This window comes from Lithobates pipiens, unplaced genomic scaffold (assembly GCF_037356315.1).
Source record: "Lithobates pipiens isolate NorthernLeopardFrog02 unplaced genomic scaffold, aLitPip1_a1.2 Scaffold_27, whole genome shotgun sequence".
In the NCBI taxonomy this organism is placed as follows: domain Eukaryota; kingdom Metazoa; phylum Chordata; class Amphibia; order Anura; family Ranidae; genus Lithobates; species Lithobates pipiens.
This window is the reverse complement of record NW_027507788.1, coordinates 218,102,370-218,119,314: the sequence shown is the minus strand read 5'-3', so window position 1 is coordinate 218,119,314 and position 16,945 is coordinate 218,102,370. Positions and strand designations below refer to the sequence as shown.

Below are 16,945 nucleotides of genomic sequence, written 5' to 3'. Positions count from 1 at the left end.
GCCGACCCGTCCCTCGGCTCTCGGGGTCCCGGCGCCGCCATTCTAAGGGAAACAGGCAGTGGAGCCTTGCGGCTTCACTGCCCGTTTCCTACTGCGCATGCGCGAGTCGCGCAGCGCTTTGTGAATGGGACGCGCTGTGTTCTGGGACACACAGTTCCCAGAACACAGAGCGACCCATTACCCAGAAGACGCCACACGGAGGAGAGAAGAAAGAAGATCACCGCGGAGGAGGAAGAGGCAGATTAGGATGATGTGCCTAGCAACAGGCATTTCTGGTAAGTAAAAAAAAAAACATTTTTTTTTCATTTTTTTTAAAGATTTTTTTCTAATTTTTAATGTATTTTTTTTTGTTCAGGGTGGCCCTCCACTTTAAGACTCTGACATTCATGACTAGGTATGATGGGAATTGTTTTACCTGAACAACTGGAGGGCCATAGTTTGAAGACCCCTGCTCTATTGGACCAGGAATCTTCCACATTGTGCACTAATACCTGGGGAAGGTAGGGAATGGGCTGCCTGTGTCTAGTTAGCCAAGAAGAGACTTGTGATGCGCTACGGAACTGTATTGGCAAGAGTGTGCTCAGTAAAGTTTTGTTAAACCCTGGTCTGAAGTTACTGTAAAAGGGGGCATGGTGGTACATGGCATATCTAGAAGAAGCACATAAGGAAATGGAAGGCCATCATGAAGGGTTAATTTAGCAAATGAGTTGGCAGAAAGTGCAAAGTTGTAATGGAATGTAATAGCAGCCAGACAGCAGGGAGTGGTGCCAGACATGGGTGACAAGTCCTCCAGTAGTGAGGGGGGTCGGTGCTCTGATTACCTCCCTAGCGAGTGGTACCCCAAAAGAAATCTGGACCTAGTCACAGGTACAGGAGTGTATGCGGGTTAATTAAGTGCACCCATGAGGTCTGCGCTTAGTGCACCGTGGCACCCCATGCTGTCACTGGGAGTGAGGTGGCAGAAAAAATGATGGACTGGTGGAGTGGGACACAAGATCAGTGGTGTCCCCCCCCCCCTCTAAATACTATATTATGGAAGAAAAGGTGTGCAGTGACATGGGATGGAGTGCTTTCACAGGAGGAAGTTGCATGTTGTTACACAGCTGCGCATGGTGTATGGCTCACTTCTAAAGCTGGGGTTCTGCCTTAAATGTTGAATCCACATGACTGCTGCCCTACCTGGTCCTGGTCATAAGTAATCACATACCCTTGTGTGCAGGGTGAGAACTTGACAAAGAAAGAGGTTCTTCTAAATGCATAGCAATGCCCACTATGGGCATCCGCAGAACTTTTTTCAAGAAGGGGCATCATTTTAAGGTCACCCATGCTCTGACCCTTTTCGACAATGTCATTATCACATTATCACTGTCATAGACTGCAGACATAGTACAGGTGATGGTCAGAGACTGTGGACGTGACACGAGACACTGTCAGAGACTGTTGACATGGCCCAAGAGACTGTCAGAGGCTGCGGACATGGCCCAAGAGACTGTCAGTGGCTGCGGACATGGCCCAAGAGACTGTCAGTGGCTGCGGACATGGCCCAAGAGACTGTCAGAGATGGCATTCATGGCCCAAGAGACTTTCAGAGACTGCGGACATGGCCCAAGAGACTGTCAGAGATGGCATACATGGCCCAAGAGACTGTAAGAGACTGCAGACATGGCACAAGAGGTGACCAGAGACTGCATACATAGCCCAAGAGACTTTCAGAAACTGCATACATGTGGGGGGTGACAGAGAGAGACGGGGGGGGGTGACCAAAAGGTGGGAGTGACAGAGAGAGACAGAGGGGGGGGTGACAGAGAGGGGGGGTGAAAAAGACAGAGGGGTGAGAGGAGTCATCACTCCTGCTCCGATCCCTGATTCCGGGGGGGCACTTGCCCCCCCCCCCGCCCCTACCTGCGGACACCCATGATGCCCACTGCTCCACCCACATGGGACATCCTCCAGGAGATCCCCAGCAACACCCTGTGCCTGGGTACAGCGCTCTGGTCTGCACTCCATCTGGCAGCACTACTATCCAGGAGTACAAGTGTTAACACAGAGAGGTGTCCTTGCTGGGAGTGCTGAGCACATGCCTTTTCTACTTTCATTTTGCGAGTGGCCAATTTGCATTTGATTAGTGCGCACTCTTCTAGTTTGTTTGCATGCATGTCCTTTTCGAAAAACATGGTCTTGGGTGCCCAATGAGGATGCAACCCACAGAAGTTACATTCATTCACAGCCAACTCCCAAATTCAAAATGGTGGCACCAGGGGTCCAACAGCAAAGAGAAGAAACAGCTGCTGGAAGATGGTGCGGAGATCCATGGGCTACTAGGTACCCCGAATACTACTATAGGATTTGTAGCTGATGACTTAGCTTTTAAAAACACTAGAAGTTCCTCTTTGAAGTCGCATCATCTTGGACTTATCTGTCAATTTGCTTTCCATAAAGTTATGGTGTTCCCAGTAGATTGAAGGCCCCACTTCAGAGACCACAAATCAACCCCATTTGGAGTTTTGTCCCACAGCCCAATCATCTCTGGTTTCTATCAATTAACGAGGAACTTCTAACATAACTGGAATAGGGGTTTCCTTACACCCTACAATCGAGAGGTGCCCGCCCCCCTTCCACAGACGGGTTATATTCCAATATTCCAAAGACTCACCTGACAAAATAAATGAATCCATTCAGTGTCACAGTTTTTGGTGCAAATGACCAAGGGGGCAGCTGGCCACAGTTCACCAACGACCACAGGTCCGTGTCAGGGTCATAGCACTGCATGACCATCGTCTCTTTGCCTTCCAGCGACCCGATGGCGTAAAGCTTGCCCCGGCAGGAGGTGATGGAGCAGTTGTCCATGGGGTACATCATGGGCCGGAGCGATTCCCAAGAGTCCATGCTGTGGTCGTAGCGCTCCGTGCTGTCTGACCCGATGACGTAAAGCAGGCCTTTAAGCACGGTGGAGCTGTGATATTCCCGGGCCTTCAGCATGGGAGAGACCTCTGTCCATTCATTCACGCTGGAGTTATACCGCCAAACGCAGTCGTACAGCCGGGAGCCATCAGACCCTCCTGAAACACACAATATAAACAGGTATTAACATGCATGTCTGGGCAAAATACACATGCAAACCTGTCAAGCCATCCTAAAAATTGAACACTCAACCAGGCAGGCCCTCGCCAGGGCTTTTTTCTCAGAAAATAGGTGCAGGAACTCACCCACACATCTGATTCAGTTTTTGTTTCCACCCCCTACCCACCTCCCAGCACCGTCCCTTGGTTCCATCCCCTACCTACCCCCCAGCACCGTCCCTTGGTTCCATCCCCTACCCACCCCCCAGCACCGTCCCTTGGTTCCATCCCCTACCTACCCCCCAGCACCGTCCCTTGGTTCCATCCCCTACCTACCCCCCAGCACCGTCCCTTGGTTCCATCCCCTACCTACCCCCCAGCACCGTCCCTTGGTTCCATCCCCTACCCACCCCCCAGCACCGTCCCTTGGTTCCAGCCCCTACCCACCCCCCAGCACCGTCCCTTGGTTCCATCCCCTACCTACCCCCCAGCACCGTCCCTTGGTTCCATCCCCTACCCACCCCCCAGCACCGTCCCTTGGTTCCATCCCCTACCTACCCCCCAGCACCGTCCCTTGGTTCCATCCCCTACCCACCCCCCAGCACCGTCCCTTGGTTCCATCCCCTACCTACCCCCCAGCACTGTCCCTTGGTTCCATCCCCTACCTACCCCCCAGCACCGTCCCTTGGTTCCATCCCCTACCTACCCCCCAGCACCGTCCCTTGGTTCCATCCCCTACCTACCCCCCAGCACCGTCCCTTGGTTCCAGCCCCTACCCACCCCCCAGCACTGTGCCTTGGTTCCATCCCCTACCCACTTCCCAGCACCATCCCTTGGTTCCATTCCCTACCCACCTCCCAGCACCGTCCCTTGGTTCCAGCCCCTACCCACCTCCCAGCACCGTCCCTTGGTTCCATCCCATTACCCACCCCCGAGCACCGTCCCTTGGTTCCATCCCCTACCCACCCCTCAGCACCGTACCTTGGTTCCATCCCATTAAGCAGCTCCCAGCACCGTGCCTTGGTTCCATCCCCTACCCACCTCCCAGCACCGTCCCTTGGTTCCATCCCCTACCCACCTCCCAGCACCGTCCCTTGGTTCCATCCACTACCCACCTCCCAGCACCGTCCCTTGGTTCCATCCCCTACCCACCCCCCAGCACCGTCCCTTGTTTCCATCCCCTACCCACCTCCCACCCAGTACCGTCCCTTTGTTCCACCCTCTACCCACCCCCCAGCACCGTCCCTTGGTTCCATCCTCTACCCACCTCCCAGCACTGTCCCTTGTTTCCATCCCCTACCCACCCCCCAGCACCATCCCTTGGTTCCATCCTCTACCCACCTCCCAGCACTGTCCCTTGTTTCCATCCCCATACCTACCTCTCAGTACCACCCCTTTTAGAGAACCTAGAGCCAAGTATCTTTTTGTGGTTCTAAGTAAATTGTATGGAATTTGTTAATGATAACAAGCAGTAAAACATACCCCCCCTCCCCCCCCCCCCAGCAACAACAGACCCCCACAACAAACTACCACCCCAGTAACAATAGATCCCCAGCAGCCAGCATCAATAGACTCTCCAACAACCAGAAACAATCGAATCCTCTCTCAACAGTAGATCCCTAGCAACATAAGCCACCCCCCCCAGCAACAATAGACTGTGATGCAAAAATAGACCCCTTCCAGCAACAATAGATCCCTCAGAAGCCAGCATCAATTGACCCTCCAGCACATCCTAGCACCCCTTATCATTATGAACCAAGATTGGAAAAAGTGTGCCACTCAAGCTACAAGGGAAAGCAACCCTGTGTCCACGCCTGTGAATGCAGGATAGGGAAGGAGCCTGTCTCGGCTCCAAAACAACTGTTGAGCAAAGGATGGATCCAATGAAGCCGCACATCAATGCAGACCCGCTGGTATTGGAATGAATGGCAGTCTCAGCCTGGGCTTCCACCAGGCCACACCCCCTTACCATTCAGTACTGAAGTGCCGGTGTTCTGGCGTATAGTGTCCGGCCATCAAATAGTGTCCGCCCCGTACTGCGCATGCACAGTACGGAGCAGACGAAGCTTCGTGAAATTCTCCGAAGCTGAACGGCGCCTGCGCCGTGAGTGGAGGTGGTAGCCCCACCATCCAACCGGACATAGGGTTGTGAATATTAGAGGGCCCCTCGCGGGCGAGCTTCGCTCACCACGGTTCGGGCTCGGCGTCGCTGCGCTCGGCTCTTTTTTATTCCTACTCTATGTCCACTTGGATGGTGGGGATAGAACCTGGACTCACAGCGCAGGCGCCGTTCATCCTCGGCAATTTTCGGAATCTGTGTTGCTGTGTACTGCGCATGCGCAGTACGCAGGGGACACCATCTGATGGAGGACGTTATATGACAAGACACCGGAACTGCGTTCCCATTGAAGAAAAGCCAATCTTGTGCTTTTTAGTGAATCTCCCCAATGGGGACACTGACCGCAATAAAAACGTGGGGACAAGTTTCAAAACAGGCGCATAGAATACCGATAATTAGTGGCGCAATTGTGAAGGATGCCAATTTCTAAAACTCAATGGCGGCGGTGAGGAACTCTTGTTAGATAGTCACCCTGACATGAAGGAGTACCAAACCGCTGAGTCCAAGCAAAAGTTACTGTCAAACAGGGTGGATATAAAGCAATGATTTGAAAATAAATAAATACGATTTTTTGATTCTTATCAAATTCATTTTAATAAAATGCTAAAAGATAGTTTTCTATTTAAGATACATTAATAATTTGTTTATTCAGCATGAAATGGAGCTTAGTTATGTAGCATGAGGCTGTATATTCTGCAATAGTTAAATTTTTGGTAAACTCATTCAATGAATTCAAGTGCTGCAAGCTGAGATTGCATGAATGCATTAATGCAGAGTATGTTATTTCACAGTAACCATGAGATAAAACAAAGTCATGGAATATTCCTTTATCCCATTGTTTTGCAAATCTATGTACACTGCAAACTGTATCATTGAATCGGATCGGATATCTCCGTTTTACTCATCTGACACCTTATTATTCTAAATAGGAAACCTTCATTTTGTTTACAAATATTAAAGACTCTAACTACCAGCAAGAATGAGGCCTTAGTGCCCGTTCACACAGGGGCGACGTGACTTGCAGCGCGTCTCACAGACGCGACCTGCACACGATTTCAGCGGCGACTTGCAAAATGACTTCTGTATAGAAGTCAATGCAAGTCGCCTGAAGTCGCCCCGAAAATACTACAGGAACCTTTTTCTAAGTCGGAGCGACTTGAGTCGCTCCTATTAGAACGGTTCCGTAGTACAGAACGGAGCGCGACTTGTCAGGCGGCTAAGTCGCCTGACAAGTCGCAGTAATGTGAACGGGCACTTACATTTAAAGAGCACCTGTTTCAGATCTATGATGGCCACGTCTGTTAGCGGGCATCCAATCACCTGCTGCCGCCACGTCCCTCACCTTGTTGTGTCACTTCCGCATAACCAGCCGTCCCATTAAAGTGAATGGGAGTGTCAGCGAGTCAACAGCGGGTCAGAGGAGCAGCCTACAGCGGATAAGAGGAGGAGCCATCAGCGGATAAGAGGAGGAGCCATCAGCGGGTCCGAGGAGGAGCCAACAGCGGGTCCGAGGAGGAGCCAACAGCGGGTCCGAGGAGGACAACAGTGGGTCCGAGCAGGAGCCAACATCGGGTCCGAGGAGGCCAACAGTGGGTCCGAGCAGGAGCCAACAGTGGGTCCGAGCAGGAGCCAACAGTGGGTCCGAGCAGGAGCCAACAGTGGGTCCGAGCAGGAGCCAACAGTGGGTCCGAGCAGGAGCCAACAGTGGGTCCGAGCAGGAGCCAACAGTGGGTCCGAGGAGGAGCCAACAGTGGGTCCGAGGAGGAGCTGCTGCTGGACAGACACGGCAGTTGCTCTTTATAAATTATGATTTAAATCGAGTTGACTCAGTGCTGTTTTTGAGGTACATGGAAACCAACGCTCCACCAGGTAGGCCCTCGCCAGGAGGCCTCCAATAGAAGGAGCATCCAGCTCAGAGCACGTAGGCCTTCACCACTGCAGCCCCGATTGACAAAATTCCAGCCCTGCCTTGGTCCAATCAAACGCCGGTGACATCACTTCCTGTTCCACAGTCCGTGTTGGTCAGTGTGAAGCTTCCTGGTTTCTTTTGCTCCTGGAGAAACACTGTGATCCATTCCAGCCAGCTGCCCATTCCCTTTCCAGCTATCCTGAGCAGAGGTGGGACCCACAGAGCCATGGGGAACGGCAGGACTGCACTTTAGACCCCTTTCACACCACACCGCGCGGGCGGTAAAAATAGCGGCGTTTTACCGCCGGATTTGCGGCACATTTCGGCAGCTAGCAGGGCGCTTTTACCCCCCGCTAGCGGCCGAGAAAGGGTTAAAACCGGTGGCAATACGCCGCAATAGCGGTATTACAGCGATGCCCCATTGATTTCAATGGGGAGCAGCGGTGGAGGAGCGGTAAACACACCGCTCCTTCACCGCTCCAAAGAAGCTGCTGGCGGGACTTTTCCCTGACGTCCTGCCAGTGCAGCGCTGTAATGTAAAAGCCCTCGGGTCTTTCACACTACAGACAATGGTGCAGCTTCTTTAGGGCGGATTGCAGGCGCTATTTCTAACGCTATAGCGCCTGCAAAACGCCCTGGTGTGAAAGGGGGCTAACTTTGGCGAGCGTGCATCGTCTATAATCTTGTAAGCAATTTTAATCTTATCCTATTAAAGTCATCATTTTAATACTACACTCGGGTCGGCGCCTCCATCACCCTGTTTTTTCCTTACATTATTATTGGTGGGATTTTAATGGAGACTCCGATATAAGGAGAACCTTTGCTTGCCTTTATCCAGCCCTCGGGCCACTACTCTTTCTACTGGCACCAACAATGGGGCACTATTCCTCCCCCTGACACCAATGATGGGGCACTATTCCTCCCCCTGACACCAATGATGGGGCACTATTCCTCCCCCTGACACCAATGATGTGGCACCATTCCTCCCCCTGACACCAATGATGTGGCACTATTCCCCCCCCCCACTGACACCAATGATGGGGCACTATTCCCCCCCCCACTGATACCAATGATGGGGCACTATTCCTCCTACTGACTTTGACGATGAGGCACCATTTCCCCCATTGACACCCGTGATGGATGGGGCACTATTCCTCCAACTGACTCCAATGATGAGGCACAATTGCTCCCACTGACACCAATGATGGGGCACTATTCCTCCCCCTGATACCATTGATAGTGCACTATTCCTCCCACTGACACCAATGATGGGGCACTTTTCCTCCTACTGACTTTGATGATGAGGCACCATTTCCCCCACCGTTACCAATGATGGGGCACTATTCCTCCCACTGACTCCAATGATGGGGCACTATTCCTCCCACTGACTCCAATGATGGGGCACTATTGCTCCCACTGATACCAGTGATGGGGCACTATTCCTCCCACTGATATCAGTTATGGGGCACTATTCCTCCCACTGATACCAATGATGGGGCACTATTCCTCCCACTGATATCAGTTATGGGGCACTATTCCTCCCACTGATACCAATGATGGGGCACTATTCCTCCCACTGACTCCAATGATGGGGCACTATTCCTCCCACTGACTCCAATGATGGGGCACTATTGCTCCCACTGATACCAGTGATGGGGCACTATTCCTCCCACTGATATCAGTTATGGGGCACTATTCCTCCCACTGATACCAATGATGGGGCACTATTCCTCCCACTGATATCAGTTATGGGGCACTATTCCTCCCACTGATACCAATGATGGGGCACTATTCCTCCCACTGATATCAGTTATGGGGCACTATTCCTCCCACTGATACCAATGATGGGGCACTATTCCTCCCACTGATACCAGTGATGGGGCACTATTCCTCCCCCTGATACCAATGATGGGGCACTATTCCTCCCACTGATACCAATCATAGGGCACTATTCCTCCCACTGATACCAATCATGGGGCACTATTCTTGCCACTGATACCAATGATGGGGCACTATTCCTCCCACTGATACCAGTGATGGGGAACTATTCCTCCCCCTGATACCAATGATGGGGCACTATTCCTCCCGCTGATACCAATCATAGGGCACTATTCCTCCCACTGATACCAATCATGGGGCACTATTCTTGCCACTGATACCAATCATGGGGCACTATTCCTCCCACTGATACCAATGACGGGACACTATTCCTCTGACTGACTCCAATGATGATGCACTATTCCTCCCACTGACACCAATGATGGGGCACTATTCCTCTTACTGACACCAATGATGAGGCACTATTCCTCCCACTGACTCCAATGATGGGACACTATTCCTCCCACTGACTCCAATGATGGAACACTATTCCTCCCACTGACTCCAATGATGGGACACTATTCCTCCCACTGACACCAATGATGGGGCACTATTCCTCCCACTGACTCCAATGATGGGACACTATTCCTCCCACTGACTCCAATGATGGGACACTATTCCTCCCACTGACACCAATGATGGGGCACTATTCCTCCCACTGACTCCAATGATGGGACACTATTCCTCCCACTGACTCCAATGATGGGGCACTATTCCTCCCACTGACTCCAATGATGGAACACTATTCCCCCCCACTTATATGAATGATGGGGCACCATTGCTCCCACTGGCACCAGTGATGGGGCACTATTCCCTCCCACTGACTCTGATGATGAGGCACGATTTCCCCCACTGAGACCAATAATGGGGCACTATTCCCCCCCACTAAAAGTTGTGGCATAATTTAATCCCACTGATCACAGTCCGGGCCCCTAAAGTTTGAAAGACAGTACACTGGCCCCCTTGTTTAGAATGTTTGGAGACCCCTCTTCTACAATGTAAATCATATCATGCTGATCACAAAAAAATTCCAAGTAAAATATAATCATTTATAAAACCTGTGAATATTTGTACATTTTTAGGATGTGGCCCCCACACTGAAATGTTTGGAGGGCCCGGCTGTAGAAGAATAGACATTGTATGTCTGTCAGTTCCGCGTCTGCTCCAGGCGGTCTCTGGGGACCAAGTCATTGGCACTTTGTCATAACGAGACAATCGCAGCATATTAGGCGGCGGTGGCGGCGGGCGCTGAACGCTGCCTTCAGCTTGGTTTGTAGGCCGCGTTCAATACTCTCCGGGCACAGCGGGCAAGAAGCCCAATGCTCCTCGCATCTTCTTTTCACAATTAAAGCTGAAAATTTGCTCTGCTTATATTTCGCCTTCCCTGGTTCCTACCCCTCCCTGCCTTTTGAACAGAATTCCTCCTTAAAGCTGAACGCCAATCAAAAATAAGATAAAAGAAATGAATGGCTCATCAAAGATAGAATGAGAAAACCAGCCTTGCTGCAATGTTCACCTTCAATGCAGAGCCCCCCCCCGCAGTACCTTGTTACTGCCGCTAGATGTCCTCAGCAGATGTCCAGCATCAGTCTACAGAGCTGTATATACAGTAATGTAAAAAGCCCAAACTCTTCTCCTTTAGGTTTGGATAGAGAGATGAGGGGGTAAGAACCCCTGTCAGCTTATTATTGCTGTCTGTGTCCTCTGTTAGGAGATTCACTCTCTTTATTTATCTTGGTGACCACTGTCAATAAAATGAATGAAGAAATCCAACATTTTTGAGTTGTCACCAGAGCAGGAATTGAGGGTAAATCTTCCAATGGGGTGCCAGATGTTGGATGAGAAGGTCTGGCTCACAGCCTTTGCGCTAATTCATCTCAAAGGTGTTCTATCGGGTTGAGGTCAGGACTCTGTACAGGCCAGTCAAGTTCCTCCACACCAAACTTGCTCATCCATGGACCCTGCTTTGTGCAGTGGTGGGCAGTCATGTTGGAACAGGAAGGGGCCGTCCCCAAACTGTTCCCACAGAGTTGGGAGCATGAAATTGTCCAAAATGTCTTGGTATGCTGACGCCTTAAGAGTTCCCTTCACTGGAACTAAGGGGCCAAACCCAACCCCTGAAATACAACCCCCCACACCATAACCCCCTCTCCACCAAATGATTTGGACCAGCAAGGTCCATAAAGACATGGATGAGCTAGTTTGGGGTGGAGGCTTGACTGGCCTGCACAGAGTCCTGACCTCAACCCGATAGAACACCTTTGGGATGAATTAGAGCGGAGACTGCAAGCCAGGCCTTCTCGTCCAACATCAGTGCCTGACCTCACAAATGCTCTTCTGGAAGAATGGTCAAACATTCCCCATAGACACACTCCTAAACCTTGTGGACAGCCTTCCCAGAAGAGTTGAAGCTGTTATAGCTGCAAAGTGCGGGCCAACTCCATACTGAATCCTACGGACTAAGACTGGGATACCATTAAAAGTAGGGTAACCAGGCGTCGCCGGTTTCCGGGTACAGTCCCCGGACTGAGGACACTGTCCCCAGTTTTGCCACTGGATTCAGGGCTGGATTAACATAGACGGGCCATCCCATGCTGGCTGAGAAACAGCCTGGGCGGCTCGGATGCCAACGCTCCCGGTTGGATGATCTCACTGCTGGTCCTGTGTGGAGGGCTGAGAACGGGAGGTGAGCGGTGGGGGAGTCCGTACACGGGGGAGGGCAGTGGGCAGTGAGGGTCAGAGCTGATGCAGCTGAATGGAGTGCTGAAGAGATTAGGTGTTGTGGGGGGAAGGGCTAAGAGGTAGCTGCAGAGATAATCTGTGGGAGAAGGGTGCAGAGGTGAGCCGTGTATAATGCAGTCCTATGCCCAGAGCTCTGTGTTTTATGCAGTCCTGTGCCCGGAGCTCTGTGTATTATGCAGTCCTGTGCCCGGAGCTCTGTGTATTATGCAGTCCTGTGCCCGGAGCTCTGTGTATTATGCAGTCCTGTGCCCGGAGCTCTGTGTATTATGCAGTCCTGTGCCCAGAGCTCTGTGTATTATATAGCCATGTGCCCAGAGCTCTGTGTATTATGCAGTCCTGTGCCCAGAGCTCTGTGTATTATGCAGTCCTGTGCCCAGAGCTCTGTGTATTATGCAGTCCTGTGCCCGGAGCTCTGTGTATTATGCAGTCCTGTGCCCGGAGCTCTGTGTATTATGCAGTCCTGTGCCCAGAGCTCTGTGTATTATATAGCCATGTGCCCAGAGCTCTGTGTATTATGCAGTCCTGTGCCCAGAGCTCTGTGTATTATGCAGTCCTGTGCCCAGCGCTCTGCGTATTATCTAGTCCTGTGCCCAGCGCTCTGCGTATTATGCAGTCCTGTGCCCAGAGCTCTGTGTATTATGCAGTCCTGTGCCCAGCGCTCTGTGTATTATGCAGTCCTGTGCCCAGCGCTCTGTGTATTATGCAGTCCTGTGATCAGCGCTCTGTGTATTATGCAGTCCTGTGATCAGCGCTCTGTGTATTATGCAGTCCTGTGATCAGCGCTCTGTGTATTATGCAGTCCTGTGATCAGCGCTCTGTGTATTATGCAGTCCTGTGATCAGCGCTCTGTGTGTTATGCAGTCCTGTGATCAGCGCTCTGTGTATTATATAGCCATGTGCCCAGAGCTCTGTGTATTATGCAGTCCTGTGCCCAGAGCTCTGTGTATTATGCAGTCCTGTGCCCAGCGCTCTGCGTATTATCTAGTCCTGTGCCCAGCGCTCTGCGTATTATGCAGTCCTGTGCCCAGAGCTCTGTGTATTATGCAGTCCTGTGCCCAGCGCTCTGTGTATTATGCAGTCCTGTGCCCAGCGCTCTGTGTATTATGCAGTCCTGTGATCAGCGCTCTGTGTATTATGCAGTCCTGTGATCAGCGCTCTGTGTATTATGCAGTCCTGTGATCAGCGCTCTGTGTGTTATGCAGTCCTGTGATCAGCGCTCTGTGTATTATGCAGTCCTGTGATCAGCGCTCTGTGTATTATGCAGTCCTGTGATCAGCGCTCTGTGTGTTATGCAGTCCTGCGCCCATCGCTCTGTGTGTTATGCAGTCCTGCGCCCATCGCTCTGTGTGTTATGCAGTCCTGCGCCCATCGCTCTGTGTGTTATGCAGTCCTGCGCCCATCGCTCTGTGTGTTATGCAGTCCTGCGCCCAGCGCTCTGTGTGTTATGCAGTCCTGTGCCCAGCGCTCTGTGTGTTATGCAGTCCTGTACCCAGAGCTCTGTGTATTATATAGCCATGTGCCCAGAGCTCTGTGTATTATATAGCCATGTGCCCAGAGCTCTGTGTATTATATAGCCATGTGCCCAGAGCTCTGTGTATTATGCAGTCCTGTGCCCAGAGCTCTGTGTATTATGCAGTCCTGTGCCAATTGCCAATAAAAAAAAAAAAAAAAAAAAAAGTCCCTGGATTTCATTTTAAAAATGTGGTCACCTTACAATAACGTTCATGTGCGTGTAAAGGCAGGTGTCCCAATACTTTTGGTAATAAAGTGCATCTGCCTGGAGTTCCATATTCTCTGCTGGAAAATTAGGATTCAGAGACGAACTAATCTCCTCTCGCTGCAAATGAAATGTATTTACTTGTGCTGAAAGTTGTTTATTGAGAGCGGCTGACGGCTATTAATACACCGGCGCGTGACGGTGACCATAAAGAGGGGGAAGCCGAGGATAGAGAGTGTGAACCCGTCTACCCAGCATGGATCCCGGCCAACAAGTTCCCATCACAGGCGGGGACACAGACAAAGGAAGAGCCTGGAGCCTTCTACAGCAACCAAAACAGCTTGAGCTGGTCCTGGGTACGATTTATGCCGGGGGGGGATCACAGACTGAATCAGGGGCACAGATCACGGGGGCCCCCAGAGAGAAGTTTTGATGGGGCCCCCCAGAGAGAAGTTTTGATGGGGCCCCCCCCCAGAGAAAAGTTTTGATGGGGCCCCCCCAGAGAGAAGTTTTGATGGGGCCCCCCCAGAGAGAAGTTTTGATGGGGCCCCCCCAGAGAGAAGTTTTGATGGGGCCCCCCCAGAGAGAAGTTTTGATGGGGCCCCCCCAGAGAGAAGTTTTGATGGGGCCCCCCCAGAGAGAAGTTTTGATGGGGCCCCCCAGAGAGAAGTTTTGATGGGGCCCCCCCAGAGAGAAGTTTTGATGGGGCCCCCCCAGAGAGAAGTTTTGATGGGGCCCCCCCAGAGAGAAGTTTTGATGGGGCCCCCCCAGAGAGAAGTTTTGATGGGGTCCCCCAGAGAGAAGTTTTGATGGGGTCCCCCCAGAGAGAAGTTTTGATGGGGCCCCCCAGAGAGAAGTTTTGATGGGGCCCCCCAGAGAGAAGTTTTGATGGGGTCCCCCCAGAGAGAAGTTTTCATGGGGTCCCCCCAGAGAGAAGTTTTGATGGGGCCCCCCCAGAGAGAAGTTTTGATGGGGCCCCCCCAGAGAGAAGTTTTGATGGGGCCCCCCCAGAGAGAAGTTTTGATGGGGCCCCCCCAGAGAGAAGTTTTGATGGGGCCCCCCCAGAGAGAAGTTTTGATGGGGCCCCCCCAGAGAGAAGTTTTGATGGGGCCCCCCCAGAGAGAAGTTTTGATGGGGTCCCCCAGAGAGAAGTTTTGATGGGGTCCCCCCAGAGAGAAGTTTTGATGGGGTCCCCCCAGAGAGAAGTTTTCATGGGGTCCCCCCAGAGAGAAGTTTTGATGGGGCCCCCCCAGAGAGAAGTTTTGATGGGGCCCCCCCAGAGAGAAGTTTTGATGGGGCCCCCCCAGAGAGAAGTTTTGATGGGGCCCCCCCAGAGAGAAGTTTTGATGGGGCCCCCCCAGAGAGAAGTTTTGATGGGGCCCCCCCAGAGAGAAGTTTTGATGGGGCCCCCCAGAGAGAAGTTTTGATGGGGCCCCCCAGAGAGAAGTTTTCATGGGGCCCCCCCAGAGAGAAGTTTTGATGGGGCCCCCCAGAGAGAAGTTTTCATGGGGCCCCCCCAGAGAGAAGTTTTCATGGGGCCCCCCCAGAGAGAAGTTTTCATGGGGCCCCCCCAGAGAGAAGTTTTCATGGGGCCCCCCCAGAGAGAAGTTTTCATGGGGCCCCCCCAGAGAGAAGTTTTCATGGGGCCCCCCCAGAGAGAAGTTTTCATGGGGCCCCCCCAGAGAGAAGTTTTCATGGGGCCCCCCAGAGAGAAGTTTTCATGGGGCCCCCCCAGAGAGAAGTTTTCATGGGGCCCCCCCAGAGAGAAGTTTTCATGGGGCCCCCCCAGAGAGAAGTTTTCATGGGGCCCCCCCAGAGAGAAGTTTTCATGGGGCCCCCCTGGGGACCTCCCTACTGTCATAGATCTCAACATAAAGTTGTGTATTAATCAAGGATAGGTAGCTGGAGAGTCATCAGCATAGTCAGTACATTACTTAGAAAAGGGACGTCAGAAAAAAAAACCAAGAGGTCCATCATGTTTGCCCCATTTTTAATTTTTTTTTTTTAATTATTATTTTTTTTTTTTGTCTTTTTTTGAAGGGGGGGTATTTTTTTTCCACAACTTTTTTAGTTTAATTATAGATCTATGTCTGTCCCAAGCATGTCTGGATTAATTTACTGTTGACTGACTCCTTAACTTTGCTGGAAGTCTATTCCAAACATCAACTACACCTTTGGTAAAAAAAAAAAAAGTAAAAAATTTTAATATTCGTTTTGAACTTTCCTCCTGCTGGTCTGAGGTCATGTCCCCGTGTTCTTGATCGAGGGACCAGAGCTGTGGACAGGAGGAGGAACAACAGTGCAGGGAACTTTTAGGACTCATGCATTATAACGCCCTCCTAGATGGGCCGTAAGGTAAATTTTGTTTGGGCTTCTGCTGTAACTACAGAAGCCGGGATTGTTTCGTCTGGTCTGGTCTGCTCGGAACTCCACAGGCTGGGAAGTTTTGATGACCTCCTTCTTGACACTAGAAGAAGTTTCCAGAGATTAGGGTATTAGAATTTAGATAACCGGCCTGAATAGTTAGTAGGGCCTAGCCCAGGGTTTCGTAGCCACCCTTATAATAACTTTCCGGTCTCAGGGAACCCCTGATAAAAATGACTAGATCTACAACTCATGATACATTAATGTGATGGTCATTGGGAAGAATTGCCACCTTACAGAGCTCAGGGTTTCTCAACCACGGTGCCTCCAGAGTTTTACAAGAATTCCTTAAGCAATGAGCGATTTGTGCCTATGAGATAAGTTCTCACTGACACCAGTGATCTTTTTAGCTCTCTGTAAAGGGGAAATTCTTCCCAATGTCTACAAGTGTAAGGACCATTCTTCCCACTGACCATCGCATTAATACAGGGGTGTCCAAACTTTTTTCAAAGAGGGTCAGATCTGATGACGTGAACATGCGTGAGGGCCGACCATTTTGCCTGACATTCTTTCAACCATTAAAATGAAATGCAAATTAACGAATACACTGCCCAGCACGAATTCTCTTGCCTTTGTGGCTGTATGTGGTGAAGAGTCTAAAGCCGCGTACACACGGGCGGACTGTATGGCCTACTTAGTCCGTCATACAATCCGACGGACAGTCCGTCATACTTTCGAATGAACGGACTTGACCACACACACCACTTTTTGAGCGGACTAATACGACGTACTAAGTCCGCCATACTATCCACCCTACTTTTGAAATGAACGGACTCGCCCCCACACACGCGGAGGAAAGTCCGCTCGAGCGCATCTCCAGGTAGGCGGGGCCCGCAAAGGAGACGTCGCTGGCCCCGCCGCCTGGTATGGACTTAAAGGGGAACCCCAACAAAAAACGGCGTGGGGGTCCCCCCCAAGTCCACAACAGACCCTTGTCCGAGCACGCTACCCGGCCGGCCAGGAAAGGGGGGCGAGCGAGCGACCCTGGCATTCCGGCCGGAGAGATCGTCGAGGCAACATCTCCTGGAGAAGAAGAAGAAGAAGAACGGAAGGCGGCGGCGGCGGCGACAGAAGACCGGGCCACCGCCTGTAAAAGA

General features: G+C 51.6%; 1 protein-coding gene across 1 annotated transcript in view; it reads right to left on the bottom strand.

Moving 5' to 3' along the window:
* KLHL21 (kelch like family member 21) overlaps positions 1-16,945 on the bottom strand; it is an 89,231-nt gene that overhangs the window by 22,812 nt on the left and 49,474 nt on the right. Inside the window, exon 3 of the mRNA XM_077458261.1 lies at positions 2,654-3,059. Within this exon, the coding sequence (XP_077314387.1) occupies positions 2,654-3,059 (406 nt within the window). The remainder of the gene's footprint in view (positions 1-2,653; positions 3,060-16,945) is intronic.